At 49.6% G+C, this 20,297-nt stretch overlaps 1 protein-coding gene across 5 annotated transcripts; it reads right to left on the reverse strand.

Moving 5' to 3' along the window:
• Positions 1 to 3,902: 3,902 nt before the first annotated feature.
• LOC124026209 (phosphoribosyl pyrophosphate synthase-associated protein 2-like) lies at positions 3,903 to 20,248 on the reverse strand. 5 transcript variants are annotated; one of them, XM_046339315.1, is made up of 11 exons: positions 19,894 to 20,248; positions 17,120 to 17,274; positions 16,555 to 16,607; positions 16,386 to 16,485; positions 15,093 to 15,265; positions 14,839 to 14,954; positions 13,632 to 13,687; positions 10,449 to 10,579; positions 5,856 to 5,926; positions 5,604 to 5,750; positions 3,903 to 4,148 (listed from the first exon to the last, which is right to left on the reverse strand). In XM_046339315.1, the coding sequence occupies exons 2-11, from the start codon at positions 17,143 to 17,145 to the stop codon at positions 3,990 to 3,992; spliced, it is 1,032 nt and encodes a 343-aa protein (XP_046195271.1). In that variant the 5' UTR covers positions 17,146 to 17,274; positions 19,894 to 20,248; the 3' UTR covers positions 3,903 to 3,989. The 5 variants fall into 5 exon arrangements, with proteins under 5 accessions (XP_046195271.1, XP_046195273.1, XP_046195272.1 ...); XM_046339317.1 differs by having other exon boundaries at positions 19,805 to 20,248; XM_046339316.1 differs by having other exon boundaries at positions 19,780 to 20,248.
• Positions 20,249 to 20,297: the final 49 nt, after the last annotated feature.

Below are 20,297 nucleotides of genomic sequence, written 5' to 3' on the forward strand. Positions count from 1 at the left end.
AGACTACCTGCTGGTTACTAGTCCAACGCTCTAACCACTAGACTACCTGCTGGTTACTAGTCCAACGCTCTAACCACTAGACTACCTGCTGGTTACTAGTCCAACGCTCTAACCACTAGACTACCTGCTGGTTACTAGTCCAACGCTCTAACCACTAGACTACCTGCTGGTTACTAGTCCAACGCTCTAACCACTAGACTACCTGCTGGTTACTAGTCCAACGCTCTAACCACTAGACTACCTGCTGGTTACTAGTCCAACGCTCTAACCACTAGACTACCTGCTGGTTACTAGTCCAACGCTCTAACCACTAGACTACCTGCTGGTTACTAGTCCAACGCTCTAACCACTAGACTACCTGCTGGTTACTAGTCCAACGCTCTAACCACTAGACTACCTGCTGGTTACTAGTCCAACACTCAAACCACTAGGCTACCTGCTGGTTACTGGTCCAACACTCTAACCACTAGGCTACCTGCTGGTTACTAGTCCAACACTCTAACCACTAGGCTACCTGCTGGTTACTAGTCCAACGCTCTAACCACTAGGATACCTGCTGGTTACTACGCTCTAACCCTGTGGGTTACTAGTCCTACGCTCTAACCCTGTGGGCTACTGGCCCTACGCTCTAACCCTGTGGGTTACTGGCCCTACGCTCTAACCCTGTGGGTTACTGGTCCTACGCTCTAACCCTGTGGGTTACTGGCCCTATGCTCTAACCCTGTGGGCTACTGGTCCTACGCTCTAACCCTGTGGGTTACTGGTCCTACGCTCTAACCCTGTGGGTTACTGGTCCTACGCTCTAACCCTGCGGGTTACTGGTCCTACGCTCTAACCCTGCTGGTTACTGGTCCTACGCTCTAACCCTACTGGTTACTGGTCCTACGCTCTAACCCTGTGGGCTACTGGTCCTACGCTCTAACCCTGAGGGTTACTGGTCCTACGCTCTAACCCTGTGGGTTACTGGTCCTACGCTCTAACCCTGGGGGTTACTGGTCCTACGCTCTAACCCTGCGGGTTACTGGTCCTACGCTCTAACCCTGCGGGTTACTGGCCCTACGCTCTAACCCTGCGGGTTACTGGTCCTACGCTCTAACCCTGCGGGTTACTGGTCCTACGCTCTAACCCTGCGGGTTACTGGTCTTACGCTCTAACCCTGTGGGTTACTGGCCCTACGCTCTAACCCTGCTGGTTACTGGTCCTATGCTCTAACCCTGCTGGTTACTGGCCCTACGCTCTAACCCTGTGGGTTACTGGCCCTACGCTCTAACCCTGTGGGTTACTGGTCCTTCTGGTGTGTTTGTGTGTCTAGGTAACATCCGTTGGTCAGTGTGTTTTAGAGAAACAGATGGCTCTGACGTCACACACACACACTGCCATCACCATCAATCACACACACACACACACACACACACACACACACCACACACACAGACACACCACACACACACACTGCCATCACCATCAATCACACACACACACACACACACCGTAAACACACACACACAGACACACACAAACATCATAGACACACACACACACACACACCGTAAACACACACACACAGACACACACAAACATCATAGACACACACACACACACACACACACACACACACACACACACACACACACACACACACACACACACACACACACACACACACACACACACACACACACACACACACACACACACACACACACACACACACACACACACACCAGGCAGGAGAAGTGAACATGCTCAACATCAATCATCCAGCTGAATAAATACATCAACTGGAATACAGAACAGACCAGAGGAGGCTGGTGGGGGAGGCTGGAACACAGTACAGACCAGAGGAGGCTGGAATACAGAACAGACCAGAGGAGGCTGGTGGGGGAGGCTGGAACACAGTACAGACCAGAGGAGGCTGGAATACAGTACAGACCAGAGGAGGCTGGTGGGGGAGGCTGGAACACAGTACAGACCAGAGGAGGCTGGTGGGGGAGGCTGGAATACAGTACAGACCAGAGGAGGCTGGTGGGGGAGGCTGGAATACAATACAGACCAGAGGAGGCTGGTGGGGGAGGCGGGAATACAGAACAGACCAGAGGAGGCTGGTGGGGGAGGCTGGAATACAGAACAGACCAGAGGAGGCTGGTGGGGGAGGCTGGAATACAGTACAGACCAGAGGAGGCTGGAATACAGAACAGACCAGAGGAGGCTGGTGGGGGAGGCTGGAACACAGAACAGACCAGAGGAGGCTGGTGGTAGGAGGCTGGAATACAGAACAGACCAGAGGAGGCTGGTGGGGGAGGCTGGAATACAGAACAGACCAGAGGAGGCTGGAACACAGCCTAGGACAGGTCTGACAACAGGGTAGGGCAGGTCTGACAACAGGGTAGGACAGGTCTGATAACAGGGTAGGACAGGTCTGATAACAGGGTAGGACAGGTCTGATAACAGGGTAGGACAGGTCTGATAACAGGGTAGGGCAGGTCTGACAACAGGGTAGGACAGGTCTGATAACAGGGTAGGACAGGTCTGATAACAGGGTAGGACAGGTCTGACAACAGGGTAGGACAGGTCTAATAACAGGGTAGGGCAGGTCTGATAACATCATTTCACTGTGAGGTCTACTACACCTGTTGTATTCAGCATTTCACTGTGAGGTCTACTACACCTGTTGTATTCAGCATTTCACTGTGAGGTCTACTACACCTGTTGTATTCAGCATTTCACTGTGAGGTCTACTACACCTGTTGTATTCAGCATTTCACTGTGAGGTCTACTACACCTGTTGTATTCAGCATTTCACTGTGAGGTCTACTACACCTGTTGTATTCAGCATTTCACTGTGAGGTCTACTACACCTGTTGTATTCAGCATTTCACTGTGAGGTCTACTACACCTGTTGTATTCAGCATTTCACTGTGAGGTCTACTACACCTGTTGTATTCAGCATTTCACTGTGAGGTGTACTACACCTGTTGTATTCAGCATTTCACTGTGAGGTGTACTACACCTGTTGTATTCAGCATTTCACTGTGAGGTCTACTACACCTGTTGTATTCAGCATTTCACTGTGAGGTCTACTACACCTGTTGTATTCAGCATTTCACTGTGAGGTCTACTACACCTGTTGTATTCAGCATTTCACTGTGATGTCTACTACACCTGTTGTATTCAGCATTTCACTGTGATGTCTACTACACCTGTTCGGCGAACGTGACAAATAAACTTTGATTTGAAAACATCTGCTGCACAAATACCGACAAACAATTCGTTTTTATTTTGGCAGAAAATAAACGTGCATATGTGTGTGTAGTCTGTGGTGTGTGTGTGTGTAGTCTGTGGTGTGTGTGTGTGTGTGTGTGTAGTCTGTGGTGTGTGTGTGTGTGTGTAGTCTGTGGTGTGTGTGTGTGTGTGTGTGTAGTCTGTGGTGTGTGTGTGTGTGTGTGTGTAGTCTGTGTGTGTGTGTGTGTGTGTGTGTGTAGTCTGTGGTGTGTGTGTGTGTGTGTGTGTAGTCTGTGGTGTGTGTGTGTGTGTGTGTGTGTGTGTGTGTAGTCTGTGTGTGTGTGTGTGTGTAGTCTGTGTGTGTGTGTCTGTGTGTGTGTGTAGTCTGTGTGTGTGTGTGTGTGTGTGTGTGTAGTCTGTGTGTGTGTGTGTGTGTGTAGTCTGTGGTGTGTGTGTGTGTAGTCTGTGGTGTGTTTGTGTGTGTGTGTAGTCTGTGTGTGTGTGTGTGTGTGTGTGTGTGTGTGTGTAGTCTGTGTGTAGTCTGTGTGTGTGTGTGTGTGTGTGTGTGTGTGTGTAGTCTGTGTGTGTGTGTAGTCTGTGTGTGTGTGTAGTCTGTGTGTGTGTGTAGTCTGTGTGTGTAGTCTGTGTGTGTGTGTGTGTGTGTGTGTGTAGTCTGTGTGTGTGTGTGTGTCTGTGGTGTGTGTGTGTGTGTGTGTGTGTCTGTGTGTGTGTGTGTGTGTGTGTGTGTGTGTGTGTGTGTGTGTGTATCAGTCGTCAGCTCCTATGTTGTGGAACAGACAAGACATTGACTCTCCACAGTGGATCCTCCGTACAGCTTCAGACAGGATCAGAGAAACATCAACCGTCTTTATCTTACAGCACTGGAGCTTCTGGGACGAGTGGGGAATCGTGTTGGTTACCACCACCTAGAGAAGAGAGAGACAGAGACAGACAGACGGGCAGAGAGACAGACAGACGGACAGATAGACAGACAGACAGATGGGCAGAGTGACAGACAGACAGACGGGCAGACAGACAGACGGGCAGAGAGACAGACAGACAGACGGGCAGAGAGACAGACAGACAGACGGGCAGAGAGACAGACAGACGGGCAGAGAGACAGACAGACGGGCAGAGAGACAGACAGACGGGCAGAGAGAGAGACTAAATCAAGAGAATCATGAGAAAACTAATAAAGCTCCAACTAGACAGACAGACCCTCCCCTCCGTTCCCGTCCCCTCCCCTCCATTCCCCTCCCCTCCGTTCCTGTCCCCTCCCCTCCGTTCCTGTCCCGTCCCCTCCCCTCCGTTCCCCGTCCCCTCCGTTCCAGTCCCCTCCGTTCCCTCCCCTCCGTTCCGTCCCCTCCCCTCCATTCCCCTCCCCTCCGTTCCTGTCCCCTCCCCTCCGTTCCTGTCCCGTCCCCTCCCCTCCGTTCCGTCCCCTCCGTTCCAGTCCCCTCCGTTCCCTCCCCTCCGTTCTCGTCCCCTCCGTTCCCGTCCCCTCCGATCTCGTCCCCTCCGTTCCCGTCCCCTCCCCTCCGATCTCGTCCCCTCCGTTCCCGTCCCCTCCCCTCCGTTCCCCTCCCCTCCGTTCCCGTCCCCTCCGTTCCCGTCCCCTCCCCTCCGTTCCGTCCCCCCCCCCTCCCTCCGTTCCCGTCGCCTCCGTTCCCCTCCCCTCCGTTCCGTCCCCTCCCCTCCGTTCCCGTCCCCTCCGTTTCGTCCCCTTACCTCCGTTCCCGTCCCCCTCCGTTTCGTCCCCCTCCGTTCCGTCCCCCTCCGTTCCCTCCCCTCCCCTCCGTTCCCGTCCCCCTCCGTTCCCTCCCCTCCGTTCCCGTCCCCTCCGTTCTCCTCCCCTCCGTTCCCGTCCCCTCCGTTCCCGTCCCCTCCGTTCCCGTTCCCTCCGTTCCCATCCCCTCCCGTTCCCCTCCCCTCCCGTTCCCCTCCCCTCCCGTTCCCGATCCCTCCGTTCCCGTCCCCTCCCGTTCCCGTCCCCTCCGTTCCAGTCCCCTCCGTTCCAGTCCCCTCCGTTTCCGTCGCCTCCCCTCCGTCCCCTCCATTCCCATCCCCTCCGTTCCCGTTCCCCTCCTGTTCCGTCCCCGTCCCCTCCCGTTCCCCTCCGTTCCCGTCCCGTCCCCTCCCCCTCCTATCCTGTCCCCTCCATTCCCGTCCCCTCCGATCCCGTCCCCTCCCCACCCCCTCCTATCCCGTCCCCTCCGTTCCCGTCCCCTCCGTTCCATCCCGTTCCCGTCCCCTCCGTTCCCGTCCCCTCCCCTCCGTTCGTCCCCTCCGTTCCCGTCCCCTTCGTTCCCCTCCCCTCCGTTCCGTTCCCCTCCGTTCCCCTCCCCTCCGTTCCGTTCCCCTCCCCTCCATTCTGCTCTTACCTGACTAATGGCTGACTCCTGGAGGATTCTGGGAGCGTCCGCAGACAGGATGGCATGTGTTGCCATGGCGATGATCGGCCCCGCCCCCCTCTCCCTCAGCATCTCCGCTGCCGCCACAAAACCCACTGCATCATCGATGATGTCATCCTGACATACACACACACACCAGGTTAACGCACATACACACCTCCCCCGTCCTGCCCTGACGATGTCACACAGCCTCCTCCCCGACCTCTGACCCCAGCCACTCACCACGATGATGGCGATGCGTCCGGCCACATCTCCCACGGCTGTGATAGGATGCTTCTCCTTAGGGATACAGACTGACAGAGAGAGAGACGGTAGAGGCCCTTTATCTACTGACCCAGAGTCAGATGATCTCCTTAGGGATACAGACTGACAGAGAGAGAGACGGTAGAGGCCCTTTATCTACTGACCCAGAGTCAGATGATATCCTTAGGGATACAGACTGACAGAGAGAGAGACGGTAGAGGCCCTTTATCTACTGACCCAGAGTCAGATGATCTCCTTAGGGATACAGACTGACAGAGAGAGAGACGGTAGAGGCCCGTTATCTACTGACCCAGAGTCAGATGAAGTCCTTTATCTACTGACCCAGAGTCAGATGAGGTCCTTTATCTACTGACCCAGAGTCAGATGAGGTCCTTTATCTACTGACCCAGAGTCAGATGAGGCCCTTTATCTACTGACCCAGAGTCAGATGAGGCCCTTTATCTACTGACCCAGAGTCAGATGAAGTCCTTTATCTACTGACCCAGAGTCAGATGAGGCCCGTTATCTACTGACCCAGAGTCAGATGAAGTCCTTTATCTACTGACCCAGAGTCAGATGATCTCCTTAGGGATACAGACTGACAGAGAGAGAGACGGTAGAGGCCCTTTATCTACTGACCCAGAGTCAGATGAAGTCCTTTATCTACTGACCCAGAGTCAGATGAGGTCCTTTATCTACTGACCCAGAGTCAGATGAGGCCCTTTATCTACTGACCCAGAGTCAGATGAGGCCCTTTATCTACTGACCCAGAGTCAGATGAAGTCCTTTATCTACTGACCCAGAGTCAGATGAGGTCCTTTATCTACTGACCCAGAGTCACATGAAGTCCTTTATCTGTCTCCTCACCACGCGCTCTCACCACTGGTGTCCCCCAGGGCTCTGTTCTTGGCCTTCTCCTATTCTCGCTATACACCAAGTCACTTGGCTCTGTCATAACCTCACATGGTCTCTCTTATCATTGCTATGCAGACGACACACAACTAATCTTCTCCTTTCCCCCTTCTGATGACCAGGTGGCGAATCGCATCTCTGCATGTCTGGCAGACATATCAGTGTGGATGACGGATCACCACCTCAAGCTTAACCTCGGCAAGACGGAGCTGCTCTTCCTCCCGGGGAAGGACTGCCCGTTCCATGATCTCGCCATCACGGTTGACAACTCCATTGTGTCCTCCTCCCAGAGCGCCAAGAACCTTGGCGTGATCCTGGACAACACCCTGTCGTTCTCAACCAACATCAAGGCGGTGGCCCGTTCCTGTAGGTTCATGCTCTACAACATCCGCAGAGTACGACCCTGCCTCACACAGGAAGCGGCGCAGGTCCTAATCCAGGCACTTGTCATCTCCCGTCTGGATTACTGCAACTCGCTGTTGGCTGGGCTCCCTGCCTGTGTCATTAAACCCCTTCAACTCATCCAGAACGCCGCAGCCCGTCTGGTGTTCAACCTTCCCAAGTTCTCTCACGTCACCCCGCTCCTCCGTTCTCTCCACTGGCTTCCAGTTGAAGCTCGCATCCGCTACAAGACCATGGTGCTTGCCTACGGAGCTGTGAGGGGAACGGCACCTCAGTACCTCCAGGCTCTGATCAGGCCCTACACCCAAACAAGGGCACTGCGTTCATCCACCTCTGGCCTGCTCGCCTCCCTACCACTGAGGAAGTACAGCTCCCGCTCAGCCCAGTCAAAACTGTTCGCTGCCCTGGCCCCCAATGGTGGAACAAACTCCCTCACGACGCCAGGACAGCGGAGTCAATCACCACCTTCCGGAGACACCTAAAACCCCACCTCTTTAAGGAATACCTAGGATAGGATAAGTAATCCCTCTCACCCCCCCCCCCCTAAGTTTTAGATGCACTATTGTAAAGTGGCTGTTCCACTGGATGTCATAAGGTGAATGCACCAATTTGTAAGTCGCTCTGGATAAGAGCGTCTGCTAAATGACTTAAATGTAAATGTAAAATCTACTGACCCAGAGTCAGATGAAGTCCTTTATCTACTGACCCAGAGTCAGATGCTCTCCTTAGGGATACAGACTGACAGAGAGAGAGACGGTAGAGGCCCTTTATCTACTGACCCAGAGTCAGATGAAGTCCTTTATCTACTGACCCAGAGTCAGATGAGGCCCTTTATCTACTGACCCAGAGTCAGATGAGGCCCGTTATCTACTGACCCAGAGTCAGATGAAGTCCTTTATCTACTGACCCAGAGTCAGATGAAGTCCTTTATCTACTGACCCAGAGTCAGATGAAGCAGGGAACTGTGTGGTGTGTCTCTAACAGGGAACTGTGTGGTTTGTCTCTAACAGGGAACTGTGTGGTGTGTCTCTAACAGGGAACTGTGTGGTGTGTCTCTAACAGGGAACTGTGTGGTGTGTCTCTAACAGGGAACTGTGTGTCTCTAACAGGGAACTGTGTGTCTCTAACAGGGAACTGTGTGTCTCTAACAGGGAACTGTGTGTCTCTAACAGGGAACTGTGTGGTGTGTCTCTAACAGGGAACTGTGTGGTGTGTCTCTAACAGGGAACTGTGTGGTGTGTCTCTAACAGGGAACTGTGTGGTGTGTCTCTAACAGGGAACTGTGTGGTGTGTCTCTAACAGGGAACTGTGTGGTGTGTCTCTAACAGGGAACTGTGTGGTGTGTCTCTAACAGGGAACTGTGTGGTGTGTCTCTAACAGGGAACTGTGTGTCTCTAACAGGGAACTGTGTGTCTCTAACAGGGAACTGTGTGGTGTGTCTCTAACAGGGAACTGTGTGGTGTGTCTCTAACAGGGAACTGTGTGGTGTGTCTCTAACAGGGAACTGTGTGGTGTGTCTCTAACAGGGAACTGTGTGGTGTGTCTCTAACAGGGAACTGTGTGGTGTGTCTCTAACAGGGAACTGTGTGGTGTGTCTCTAACAGGGAACTGTGTGTCTCTAACAGGGAACTGTGTGTCTCTAACAGGGAACTGTGTGTCTCTAACAGGGAACTGTGTGGTGTGTCTCTAACAGGGAACTGTGTGGTGTGTCTCTAACAGGGAACTGTGTGGTGTGTCTCTAACAGGGAACTGTGTGGTGTGTCTCTAACAGGGAACTGTGTGGTGTGTCTCTAACAGGGAACTGTGTGGTGTGTCTCTAACAGGGAACTGTGTGGTGTGTCTCTAACAGGGAACTGTGTGGTGTGTCTCTAACAGGGAACTGTGTGGTGTGTCTCTAACAGGGAACTGTGTGGTGTGTCTCTAACAGGGAACTGTGTGTCTCTAACAGGGAACTGTGTGTCTCTAACAGGGAACTGTGTGGTGTGTCTAACAGGGAACTGTGTGTCTCTAACAGGGAACTGTGTGTCTCTAACAGGGAACTGTGTGTCTCTAACAGGGAACTGTGTGGTGTGTCTCTAACAGGGAACTGTGTGTCTCTAACAGGGAACTGTGTGTCTCTAACAGGGAACTGTGTGGTGTGTCTAACAGGGAACTGTGTGTCTCTAACAGGGAACTGTGCGGTGTGTCTCTAACAGGGAACTGTGTGTCTCTAACAGGGAACTGTGTGTCTCTAACAGGGAACTGTGTGGTGTGTCTAACAGGGAACTGTGTGTCTCTAACAGGGAACTGTGTGTCTCTAACAGGGAACTGTGTGGTGTGTCTCTAACAGGGAACTGTGTGTCTCTAACAGGGAACTGTGGGTCTCTAACAGGGAACTGTGGGTCTCTAACAGGGAACTGTGTGTCTCTAACAGGGAACTGTGTGGTGTGTCTCTAACAGGGAACTGTGTGTCTCTAACAGGGAACTGTGTGTCTCTAACAGGGAACTGTGTGGTGTGTCTAACAGGGAACTGTGTGTCTCTAACAGGGAACTGTGTGGTGTGTCTCTAACAGGGAACTGTGTGTCTCTAACAGGGAACTGTGTGTCTCTAACAGGGAACTGTGTGGTGTGTCTAACAGGGAACTGTGTGTCTCTAACAGGGAACTGTGTGTCTCTAACAGGGAACTGTGTGTCTCTAACAGGGAACTGTGTGGTGTGTCTCTAACAGGGAACTGTGTGGTGTGTCTCTAACAGGGAACTGTGTGGTGTGTCTCTAACAGGGAACTGTGTGTCTCTAACAGGGAACTGTGGGTCTCTAACAGGGAACTGTGTGGTGGGTCTCTAACAGGGAACTGTGTGTCTCTAACAGGGAACTGTGTGTCTAACAGGGAACTGTGGGTCTAACAGGGAACTGTGGGTCTCTAACAGGGAACTGTGGGTCTCTAACAGGGAACTGTGTGGTGGGTCTCTAACAGGGAACTGTGTGTCTAACAGGGAACTGTGGGTCTCTAACAGGGAACTGTGTGGTGTGTCTCTAACAGGGAACTGTGTGTCTAACAGGGAACTGTGGGTCTCTAACAGGGAACTGTGTGGTGTGTCTCTAACAGGGAACTGTGTGTCTAACAGGGAACTGTGGGTCTCTAACAGGGAACTGTGTGGTGTGTCTCTAACAGGGAACTGTGTGTCTAACAGGGAACTGTGGGTCTCTAACAGGGAACTGTGTGGTGTGTCTCTAACAGGGAACTGTGTGTCTCTAACAGGGAACTGTGGGTGTCTTACAGGGTAGTTCAGGTAGACATCCGGTGGTTCTGACTGTCGGAGGAGAGTGCCGTCCGTCCAGCAGGTCCGTCTCTGCATCACCGTGGATCACAGCAATAGACACACGCAACCTCTCGGCGAGGGACTGGGCCCTGGACAACAGAGACAGAGAGACAGACACAGAGACAGACTTAGTTGTAGTGTGTTAATTCATAGCGTCAGGGTAACTCACCTCTTAGAGACAGAGAGACAGAGACAGAGAGACAGAGAGAGACAGAGAGACAGAGACAGAGAGACAGAGAGACAGACTTAGTTGTAGTGTGTTAATTCATAGCGTCAGGGTAACTCAGCTCTTAGAAACAGAGAGACAGAGAGACAGAGACAGAGAGACAGAGAAACAGACACAGAGACAGACAGAGAGACAGAGACAGAGAGACAGAGAGACAGACTTAGTTGTAGTGTGTTAATTCATAGCGTCAGGGTAACTCACCTCTTAGAAACAGAGACAGAGAGACAGAGAGACACAGACACAGAGACAGAGAGACAGACACAGAGACAGAGAGACAGACACAGAGAGACAGAGACAGAGAGACAGAGAGACAGACACAGAGACAGACTTAGTTGTAGTGTGTTGATTCATAGCGTCAGGGTAACTCACCTCTTAGAAACAGAGACACAGAGACAGACTTAGTTGTAGTGTGTTAATTCATAGCGTCAGGGTAACTCACCTCTTAGAAACAGAGACAGAGAGACAGAGAGACAGAGAGACAGACACAGAGACAGACTTAGTTGTAGTGTGTTAATTCATAGCGTCAGGGTAACTCACCTCTTAGAAACAGAGACAGAGAGACAGAGAGACAGACTTAGTTGTAGTGTGTTAATTCATAGCGTCAGGGTAACTCAGCTCTTAGAAACAGAGACAGAGAGACAGAGACAGAGACAGACAGACACAGAGACAGACTCAGTTGTAGTGTGTTAATTCATAGCGTCAGGGTAACTCACCTCTTAGAAACAGAGACAGAGAGACAGAGAGACAGACTTAGTTGTAGTGTGTTAATTCATAGCGTCAGGGTAACTCAGCTCTTAGAAACAGAGACAGAGAGACAGAGACAGACAGACACAGAGACAGACTTAGTTGTAGTGTGTTAATTCATAGCGTCAGGGTAACTCACCTCTTAGAAACAGAGACAGAGAGACAGAGACAGAGACAGACAGACACAGAGACAGACTTAGTTGTAGTGTGTTAATTCATAGCGTCAGGGTAACTCACCTCTTAGAGACAGAGAGACAGAGAGACAGAGACAGAGAGACAGAGAGACAGAGAGACAGAGACAGAGAGACAGAGAGACAGACTTAGTTGTAGTGTGTTAATTCATAGCGTCAGGGTAACTCACCTCTTAGAAACAGAGACAGAGAGACAGACACAGAGACAGACTTAGTTGTAGTGTGTTAATTCATAGCGTCAGGGTAACTCACCTCTTAGAGACAGAGACAGAGAGACAGAGAGACAGACTTAGTTGTAGTGTGTTAATTCATAGCGTCAGGGTAACTCACCTCTTAGAAACAGAGACAGAGAGACAGAGAGACACAGACACAGAGACAGAGAGACAGACACAGAGACAGAGAGACAGAGAGACAGAGAGACAGACACAGAGACAGACTTAGTTGTAGTGTGTTAATTCATAGCGTCAGGGTAACTCACCTCTTAGAAACAGAGACAGAGAGACAGAGAGACAGAGAGACAGACACAGAGACAGACTTAGTTGTAGTGTGTTAATTCATAGCGTCAGGGTAACTCACCTCTTAGAAACAGAGACAGAGAGACAGAGAGACAGACTTAGTTGTAGTGTGTTAATTCATAGCGTCAGGGTAACTCAGCTCTTAGAAACAGAGACAGAGAGACAGAGACAGAGACAGACAGACACAGAGACAGACTTAGTTGTAGTGTGTTAATTCATAGCGTCAGGGTAACTCACCTCTTAGAAACAGAGACAGAGAGACAGAGACAGAGAGACAGACACAGAGACAGACTTAGTTGTAGTGTGTTAATTCATAGCGTCAGGGTAACTCACCTCTTAGAAACAGAGACAGAGAGACAGAGAGACACAGAGACAGACTTAGTTGTAGTGTGTTAATTCATAGCGTTAGGGTAACTCACCTCTTAGAGACAGAGAGACAGAGAGACAGACACAGAGACAGACTTAGTTGTAGTGTGTTAATTCATAGCGTCAGGGTAACTCACCTCTTAGAAACAGAGACAGAGAGACAGAGAGACAGAGAGACAGACTTAGTTGTAGTGTGTTAATTCATAGCGTCAGGGTAACTCACCTCTTAGAGACAGAGACAGAGAGACAGAGAGACAGACTTAGTTGTAGTGTGTTAATTCATAGCGTCAGGGTAACTCACCTCTTAGAAACAGAGACAGAGAGACAGAGAGACAGAGAGACAGACACAGAGACAGACTTAGTTGTAGTGTGTTAATTCATAGCGTCAGGGTAACTCAGCTCTTAGAAACAGAGACAGAGAGACAGAGAGACAGACACAGAGACAGACTTAGTTGTAGTGTGTTAATTCATAGCGTCAGGGTAACTCACCTCTTAGAAACAGAGACAGAGAGACAGAGAGACAGACAGACAGACACAGAGACAGACTTAGTTGTAGTGTGTTAATTCATAGCGTCAGGGTAACTCACCTCTTAGAAACAGAGACAGAGAGACAGAGAGACAGACTTAGTTGTAGTGTGTTAATTCATAGCGTCAGGGTAACTCACCTCTTAGAAACAGAGACAGAGAGACAGAGAGACAGACACAGAGACAGACTTAGTTGTAGTGTGTTAATTCATAGCGTCAGGGTAACTCACCTCTTAGAAACAGAGACAGAGAGACAGACTTAGTTGTAGTGTGTTAATTCATAGCGTCAGGGTAACTCACCTCTTAGAAACAGAGACAGAGAGACAGAGAGACAGACTTAGTTGTAGTGTGTTAATTCATAGCGTCAGGGTAACTCACCTCTTAGAAACAGAGACAGAGAGACAGAGAGACAGAGAGACAGACACAGAGACAGACTTAGTTGTAGTGTGTTAATTCATAGCGTCGGGGTAACTCAGCTCTTAGAAACAGAGACAGAGAGACAGAGAGACAGAGAGACAGACACAGAGACAGACTTAGTTGTAGTGTGTTAATTCATAGCGTTAGGGTAACTCACCTCTTAGCGGAGGACGGTGATTTGGCCACGATGACGGCATTATGGTAGTCTGGAATCTACAGGGAGACAACAAGGAGTTATGGGTAGTGGAGTTTAGAATCTACAGGGAGACAACAAGGAGTTATGGGTAGTGTAAGTCCTTCCTCCTGTTTGTACTGTAGTAGGAGGGGGTTGTGGGTAGTGTAGTCCTCCCTCCTGTATGTACTGTAGTAGTAGGGGGTTGTGGGTAGTGTAGTCCTTCCTCCTGTATGTACTGTAGTAGTAGGGGTTGTGGGTAGTGTAGTCCTTCCTCCTGTATGTACTGTAGTAGTAGGGGTTGTGGGTAGTGTAGTCCTCCCTCCTCCTGTATGTACTGCAGTAGGAGGAGGTTGTGGGTAGTGTAGTCCTCCCTCCTGTATGTACTGTAGTAGTAGGGGGTTGTGGGTAGTGTAGTCCTTCCTCCTGTATGTATGGTAGTAGTAGGGGGTTGTGGGTAGTGTAGTCCTCCCTCCTGTATGTACTGCAGTAGTAGGGGTTGTGGGTAGTGTAGTCCTCCCTCCTGTATGTACTGTAGTAGTAGGGGGTTGTGGGTAGTGTAGTCCTTCCTCCTGTATGTACTGTAGTAGTAGGGGGTTGTGGGTAGTGTAGTCCTTCCTCCTGTATGTACTGCAGTAGTATGGGGTTGTGGGTAGTGTAGTCCTCCCTCCTGTATGTAATGCAGTAGTAGGGGGTTGTGGGTAGTGTAGTCCTCCCTCCTGTATGTACTGCAGTAGTAGGGGGTTGTGGGTAGTGTAGTCCTACCTCCTGTATGTACTGTAGTATTAGGGGGTTATGGGTAGTGTAGTCCTACCTCCTGTATGTACTGCAGTAGGAGGGGGTTGTGGGTAGTGTAGTCCTTCCTCCTGTATGTACTGTAGTAGTAGGGGTAGTGTAGTCCTACATGGCATATATTATTATTATATTATTACCTCCTCCTGTATGTACTGCAGTAGTAGGGGGTTGTGGGTAGTGTAGTCCCACCTCCTCCTGTATGTACTGTAGTAGGAGGGGGTTGTGGGTAGTGTAGTCCCACCTCCTCCTGTATGTACTGTAGTAGGAGGGGGTTGTGGGTAGTGTAGTCCTACCTCCTCCTGTATGTACTGTAGTAGTAGGGGGTTGTGGGTAGTGTAGTCCTCCCCCCTCCTGTATGTACTGCAGCATGAGGGGGTTGTGGGTAGTGTAGTCCTACCTCCTCCTGTATGTACTGCAGTAGGAAGGGAGAAGCTCTCAGGTTGTCTACTGGGATGTTGAAGAAGCCCTGAATCTCCTTCTGATGAAGATCCACAGTGATGAGATGGGTCAGACCTACACACACACACACACACACACACACACACACACACACACACACACACACACACACACACACACGTACGTCAGACCTCACACAGCGTAGATGAACCGTTATCTCCGACACATTTGATTATAAACATAACATCTCACCTGCCCTGCACATCAGAGAGGCGATCAGCTTACAGACGATGGATCCCCGTTTCCTCATCTTACACTGTTTACTGTAGGGTAGGTACGGCAGCACACCACACACACTCCTCGCGCACGCCGTCACGCACCCATACGCCATCACACACAGCTCCATCAGGCACCGGTTCACATCCCTGCACACACACACACTTTACTGTTACAGTAACACAAATACACAGAGAGAGGGAGAGCTCCATTGATAGAACAATTTGAATATTTAAAGTAGTGACTAAAGTATTCCACCCTGAATCTGTAGAATTGGGTGAAATGTGTTAGAATCATAAGACTATAATCTATAATCTACTATAACCCAGTATAAACTGACACCAGGTGTATCCTGTTATAAACTGACTGTGTACACCAGGTGTATCCTGTTATAAACTGTGTACACCAGGTGTATCCTGTTATAAACTGTGTACACCAGGTGTATCCTGTTATAAACTGTGTACACCAGGTGTATCCTGTTATAAACTGTGTACACCAGGTGTATCCTGTTATAAACTGTGTACACCAGGTGTATCCTGTTATAAACTGTGTACACCAGGTGTATCCTGTTATAAACTGTGTACACCAGGTGTATCCTGTTATAAACTGTGTACACCAGGTGTATCCTGTTATAAACTGTGTACACCAGGTGTATCCTGTTATAAACTGTGTACACCAGGTGTATCCTGTTATAAACTGTGTACACCAGGTGTATCCTGTTATAAACTGTGTACACCAGGTGTATCCTGTTATAAACTGTGTACACCAGGTGTATCCTGTTATAAACTGTGTACACCAGGTGTATGCTGTTATATACTGTGTACACCAGGTGTATGCTGTTATAAACTGTGTACACCAGGTGTATCCTGTTATAAACTGTGTACACCAGGTGTATCCTGTTATAAACTGACACCAGGTGTATTCTGTTATAAATTGACACCAGGTGTATCCTGTTATAAACTGACACCAGGTGTATCCTGTTATAAATTGACACCAGGTGTATCCTGTTATAAACTGACACCAGGTGTATCCTGTTATAAACTGACTGTGTACACCAGGTGTATTCTGTTATAAACTGACACCAGGTGTATCCTGTTATAAACTGACACCAGGTGTATCCTGTTATAAACTGACACCAGGTGTATTCTGTTATAAATTGACACCAGGTGTATCCTGTTATAAACTGACACCAGGTGTATCCTGTTATAAATTGACACCAGGTGTATCCTGTTATAAACTGACACCAGGTGTATCCTGTTATAAACTGACTGTGTACACCAGGTGTATCCTGTATAAACTGACGGTGAGATGGTCTGGATGATGTAGACGTCTTTCCCTCTGACCGACTCCTGGATCTGGATACGCGTTTCTATGGAGACAAGAAGTCAGGTCAGGGGTCACACAGAACCATTACCATCATCCTCCTCCTCTTCCTCACCTCCATTAGAATCCTGGTATACTTCAGTCTTCCCCAGCTCTACTCCCAGTCTCCTATAGACAGACAGGTTAGGAGGTGTTATGTAATATTCAACTAGAGGTGTAGACAGACAGACAGACAGACAGACAGACAGACAGACAGACAGACAGACAGACAGACAGACAGACAGACAGACAGACAGACAGACAGACAGACAGACAGACCACTCTAGTCAAGGCGTTTCTAGGCGTTTCTATCAAGGCGTTTCTATCTGATGTGTAGTAAGAGGGAGTCATGTCCACTCTAGTCAAGGCGTTTCTATCTGATGTGTAGTAAGAGGGAATCATGTCCACTCTAGTCAAGGCGTTTCTATCTGACGTGTAGTAAGAGGGAATCATGTCCACTCTAGTCAAGGCGTTTCTATCTGACGTGTAGTAAGAGGGAATCATGTCCACTCTAGTCAAGGCGTTTCTATCTGACGTGTAGTAAGAGGGAGTCATGTCCACTCTAGTCAAGGCGTTTCTATCTGCAACAGCCCTGGTGTAAACTGGAACATCTGGAAAGTGGGTGTGGTCTATTGACTCACTCTGCGATCCTATTGGCCAGCTCCATACAAGAGGGTGAGGAGTTAGCAGAGAACAGGACCAATCGGTCCTTCAGTTTGTCTACATTGGTCTTAGCCCCTCCCTCTGGGGGCGTGGCCAACCCCTGTCTGGGCTGCCACACTTCAGTGAGACCTTCCTGGAAAACACACAACATTATTACCACACAAATCACATTTAATTTGCCAAATACAACAGTGAAATGCTTACAAGCCCTTAACCAACAATGCAGATTTAAGAAAACAGGGTTAGGAAAATAAAACAAAGTTAATTTATTATTATTTTTTTTTAAATCGCACAATAAAATAACAATTACATTTACATTTAAGTAATTTAGCAGACGCTCTTATCCAGAGCGACTTACAAATTGGTGCATTCACCTTATGACATCCAGTGGAACAGTCACTTTACAATAGTGCATCTAAATCTTAAAGGGGGGGGGGTGAGAAGGATTACTTTATCCTATCCTAGGTATTCCTTAAAGAGGTGGGGTTTCAGGTGTCTCCGGAAGGTGGTGATTGACTCCGCTGTCCTGGCGTCGTGAGGGAGTTTGTTCCACCATTGGGGGGCCAGAGCAGCGAACAGTTTTGACTGGGCTGAGCGGGAGCTGTACTTCCTCAGTGGTAGGGAGGCGAGCAGGCCAGAGGTGGATGAACGCAGTGCCCTTGTTTGGGTGTAGGGCCTGATCAGAGCCTGGAGGTACTGAGGTGCCGTTCCCCTCACAGCTCCGTAGGCAAGCACCATGGTCTTGTAGCGGATGCGAGCTTCAACTGGAAGCCAGTGGAGAGAACGGAGGAGCGGGGTGACGTGAGAGAACTTGGGAAGGTTGAACACCAGACGGGCTGCGGCGTTCTGGATGAGTTGAAGGGGTTTAATGGCACAGGCAGGGAGCCCAGCCAACAGCGAGTTGCAGTAATCCAGACGGGAGATGACAAGTGCCTGGATTAGGACCTGCTCCGCTTCCTGTGTGAGGCAGGGTCGTACTCTGCGGATGTTGTAGAGCATGAACCTACAGGAACGGGCCACCGCCTTGATGTTGGTTGAGAACGACAGGGTGTTGTCCAGGATCACGCCAAGGTTCTTAGCGCTCTGGGAGGAGGACACAATGGAGTTGTCAACATGATGGCGAGATCATGGAACGGGCAGTCCTTCCCCGGGAGGAAGAGCAGCTCAGTCTTGCCGAGGTTCAGCTTGAGGTGGTGATCCGTCATCCACACTGATATGTCTGCCAGACATGCAGAGATGCGATTCGCCACCTGGTCATCAGAAGGGGGAAAGGAGAAGATTAATTATGTGTCGTCTGCATAGCAATGATAGGAGAGACCATGTGAGGTTATGACAGAGCCAAGTGACTTGGTGTATAGCGAGAATAGGAGAGGGCCTAGAACAGAGCCCTGGGGGACACCAGTGGTGAGAGCGAGTGGTGAGGAGACAGATTCTCGCCACGCCACCTGGTAGGAGCAACCTGTCAGGTAGGACGCAATCCAAGCGTGGGCCGCGCCGGAGATGCCCAACTCGGAGAGGGTGGAGAGGAGGATCTGATGGTTCACAGTATCGAAGGCAGCCGATAGATCTAGAAGGATGAGAGCAGAGGAGAGAGAGTTAGCTTTAGCAGTGCGGAGCGCCTCCGTGATACAGAGGAGAGCAGTCTCAGTTGAATGACTAGTCTTGAAACCTGACTGATTTGGATCAAGAAGGTCATTCAGAGAGAGATAGCGGGAGAGCTGGCCAAGGACGGCACGTTCAAGAGTTTTGGAGAGAAAAGAAAGAAGGGATACTGGTCTGTAATTGTTGACATCGGAGGGATCGAGTGTAGGTTTTTTCAGAAGGGGTGCAACTCTCGCTCTCTTGAAGATGGAAGGGACGTAGCCAGCGGTCAGGGATGAGTTGATGAGCGAGGTGAGGTAAGGGAGAAGGTCTCCGGAAATGGTCTGGAGAAGAGAGGAGGGGATAGGGTCAAGCGGGCAGGTTGTTGGGCGGCCGGCCGTCACAAGACGCGAGATTTCATCTGGAGAGGGGAGAAAGAGGTCAGAGCACAGGGTAGGGCAGTGTGAGCAGAACCAGCGGTGTCGTTTGACTTAGCAAACGAGGATCGGATGTCGTCAACCTTCTTTTCAAAATGGTTGACGAAGTCATCTGCAGAGAAAGTGCATCTGCAATAAAGTGTCTACACTTCTCGGGTTTTGCTCAGTGGGCGAAACACTGTCTTGAGTGGGTTTCAGTACCCAAGAGGTTACATTATGTAGTTAACTAACTAATTGACTAACTAACTCTCTCCTCTACAGCTTGGTCCTGGGGCCCCCCTCCCCCATGGGTGCACGTTTTGGTATTTACCCTAGTCCTGGGTAATTTGAATCGGTGTCCTGCCTAGGGGCAGGGGCCCCAGGAGTTTGGTCTTCTGGTACCTTACCTGGTGGTTACCATGGTGACACCGGGGATGGTGATCACCTGGCTGCTCAAGCACTTCCTGATAGCTAACGTTGTCTAGCAACAAACTAAGGAGTAAAAGTTATTACATACTAAACCACTTATATTTATAAATGTTTCAAAGTCTAAACTAACAAGAATCTAACTAGCTCCACTTTAATTGAGAGATATTTTTTTTTAGGGGTTTTAAGTTATCCAAGGTAATTATTATTATTACCCCTGCGGTTTATCCCGTACTTCACCGTTTATAGTATTAGATGTGTCCAGGTTGCGATGCTTTGGGTCCTGACAGACAATATAAACAACGTCGTTATCGAATTAAATCTCTCACCAGTTTGCTTTCGGTGTCCAGTATAAAAACCGTATTAATAATGTTTTCTTTCCAAATCAACAACAAGTTGGAGACATGAGTTGTGTTGACAGCTGTTTTAGTAGACAGACACGAAGAGCACCGTCACCCAGCGGTAGAGTTGAACCTCCCACGTTTTATCCACCTGGAGTCTTTCTGTTTTCACAAGAAACGGATGTTATTTATTTTTTATTTATTTATTTTTAACAGAGATCTTGTGTGAGAAATAATCAGCAACATTTTAACTCTGGTTTTATCCGCAGTAGTGTATAGAATTTGTTTTATTATTCTGTTGCTCAAACTAACATGGTCCGACCGGATACGGAAGTACCCCCTCCGGAACATGAATATCTGGATCAGAGAGTTTCTAAACCAAGAGGCGCAAT

The sequence above is a fragment of the Oncorhynchus gorbuscha genome, unplaced genomic scaffold (genome assembly GCF_021184085.1).
Source record: "Oncorhynchus gorbuscha isolate QuinsamMale2020 ecotype Even-year unplaced genomic scaffold, OgorEven_v1.0 Un_scaffold_2643, whole genome shotgun sequence".
NCBI classification, from domain to species: Eukaryota; Metazoa; Chordata; class Actinopteri; order Salmoniformes; family Salmonidae; genus Oncorhynchus; species Oncorhynchus gorbuscha.

Coding starts and splice junctions, on each gene's coding strand:
- LOC124026209 (XM_046339315.1), bottom strand. CDS start 17,145: ATGGAGCTGGCCAATAGGATCGCAGA. Junction 16,486..16,554: donor ATACCAGGATTCTAATGGAG/GTGAGGAAGAGG, acceptor TTGTCTCCATAG/AAACGCGTATCCAGATCCAG. Junction 5,927..10,448: donor ATGTCTACCTGAACTACCCT/GTAAGACACCCA, acceptor TCTCTCTGTCAG/TCTGTATCCCTAAGGAGAAG.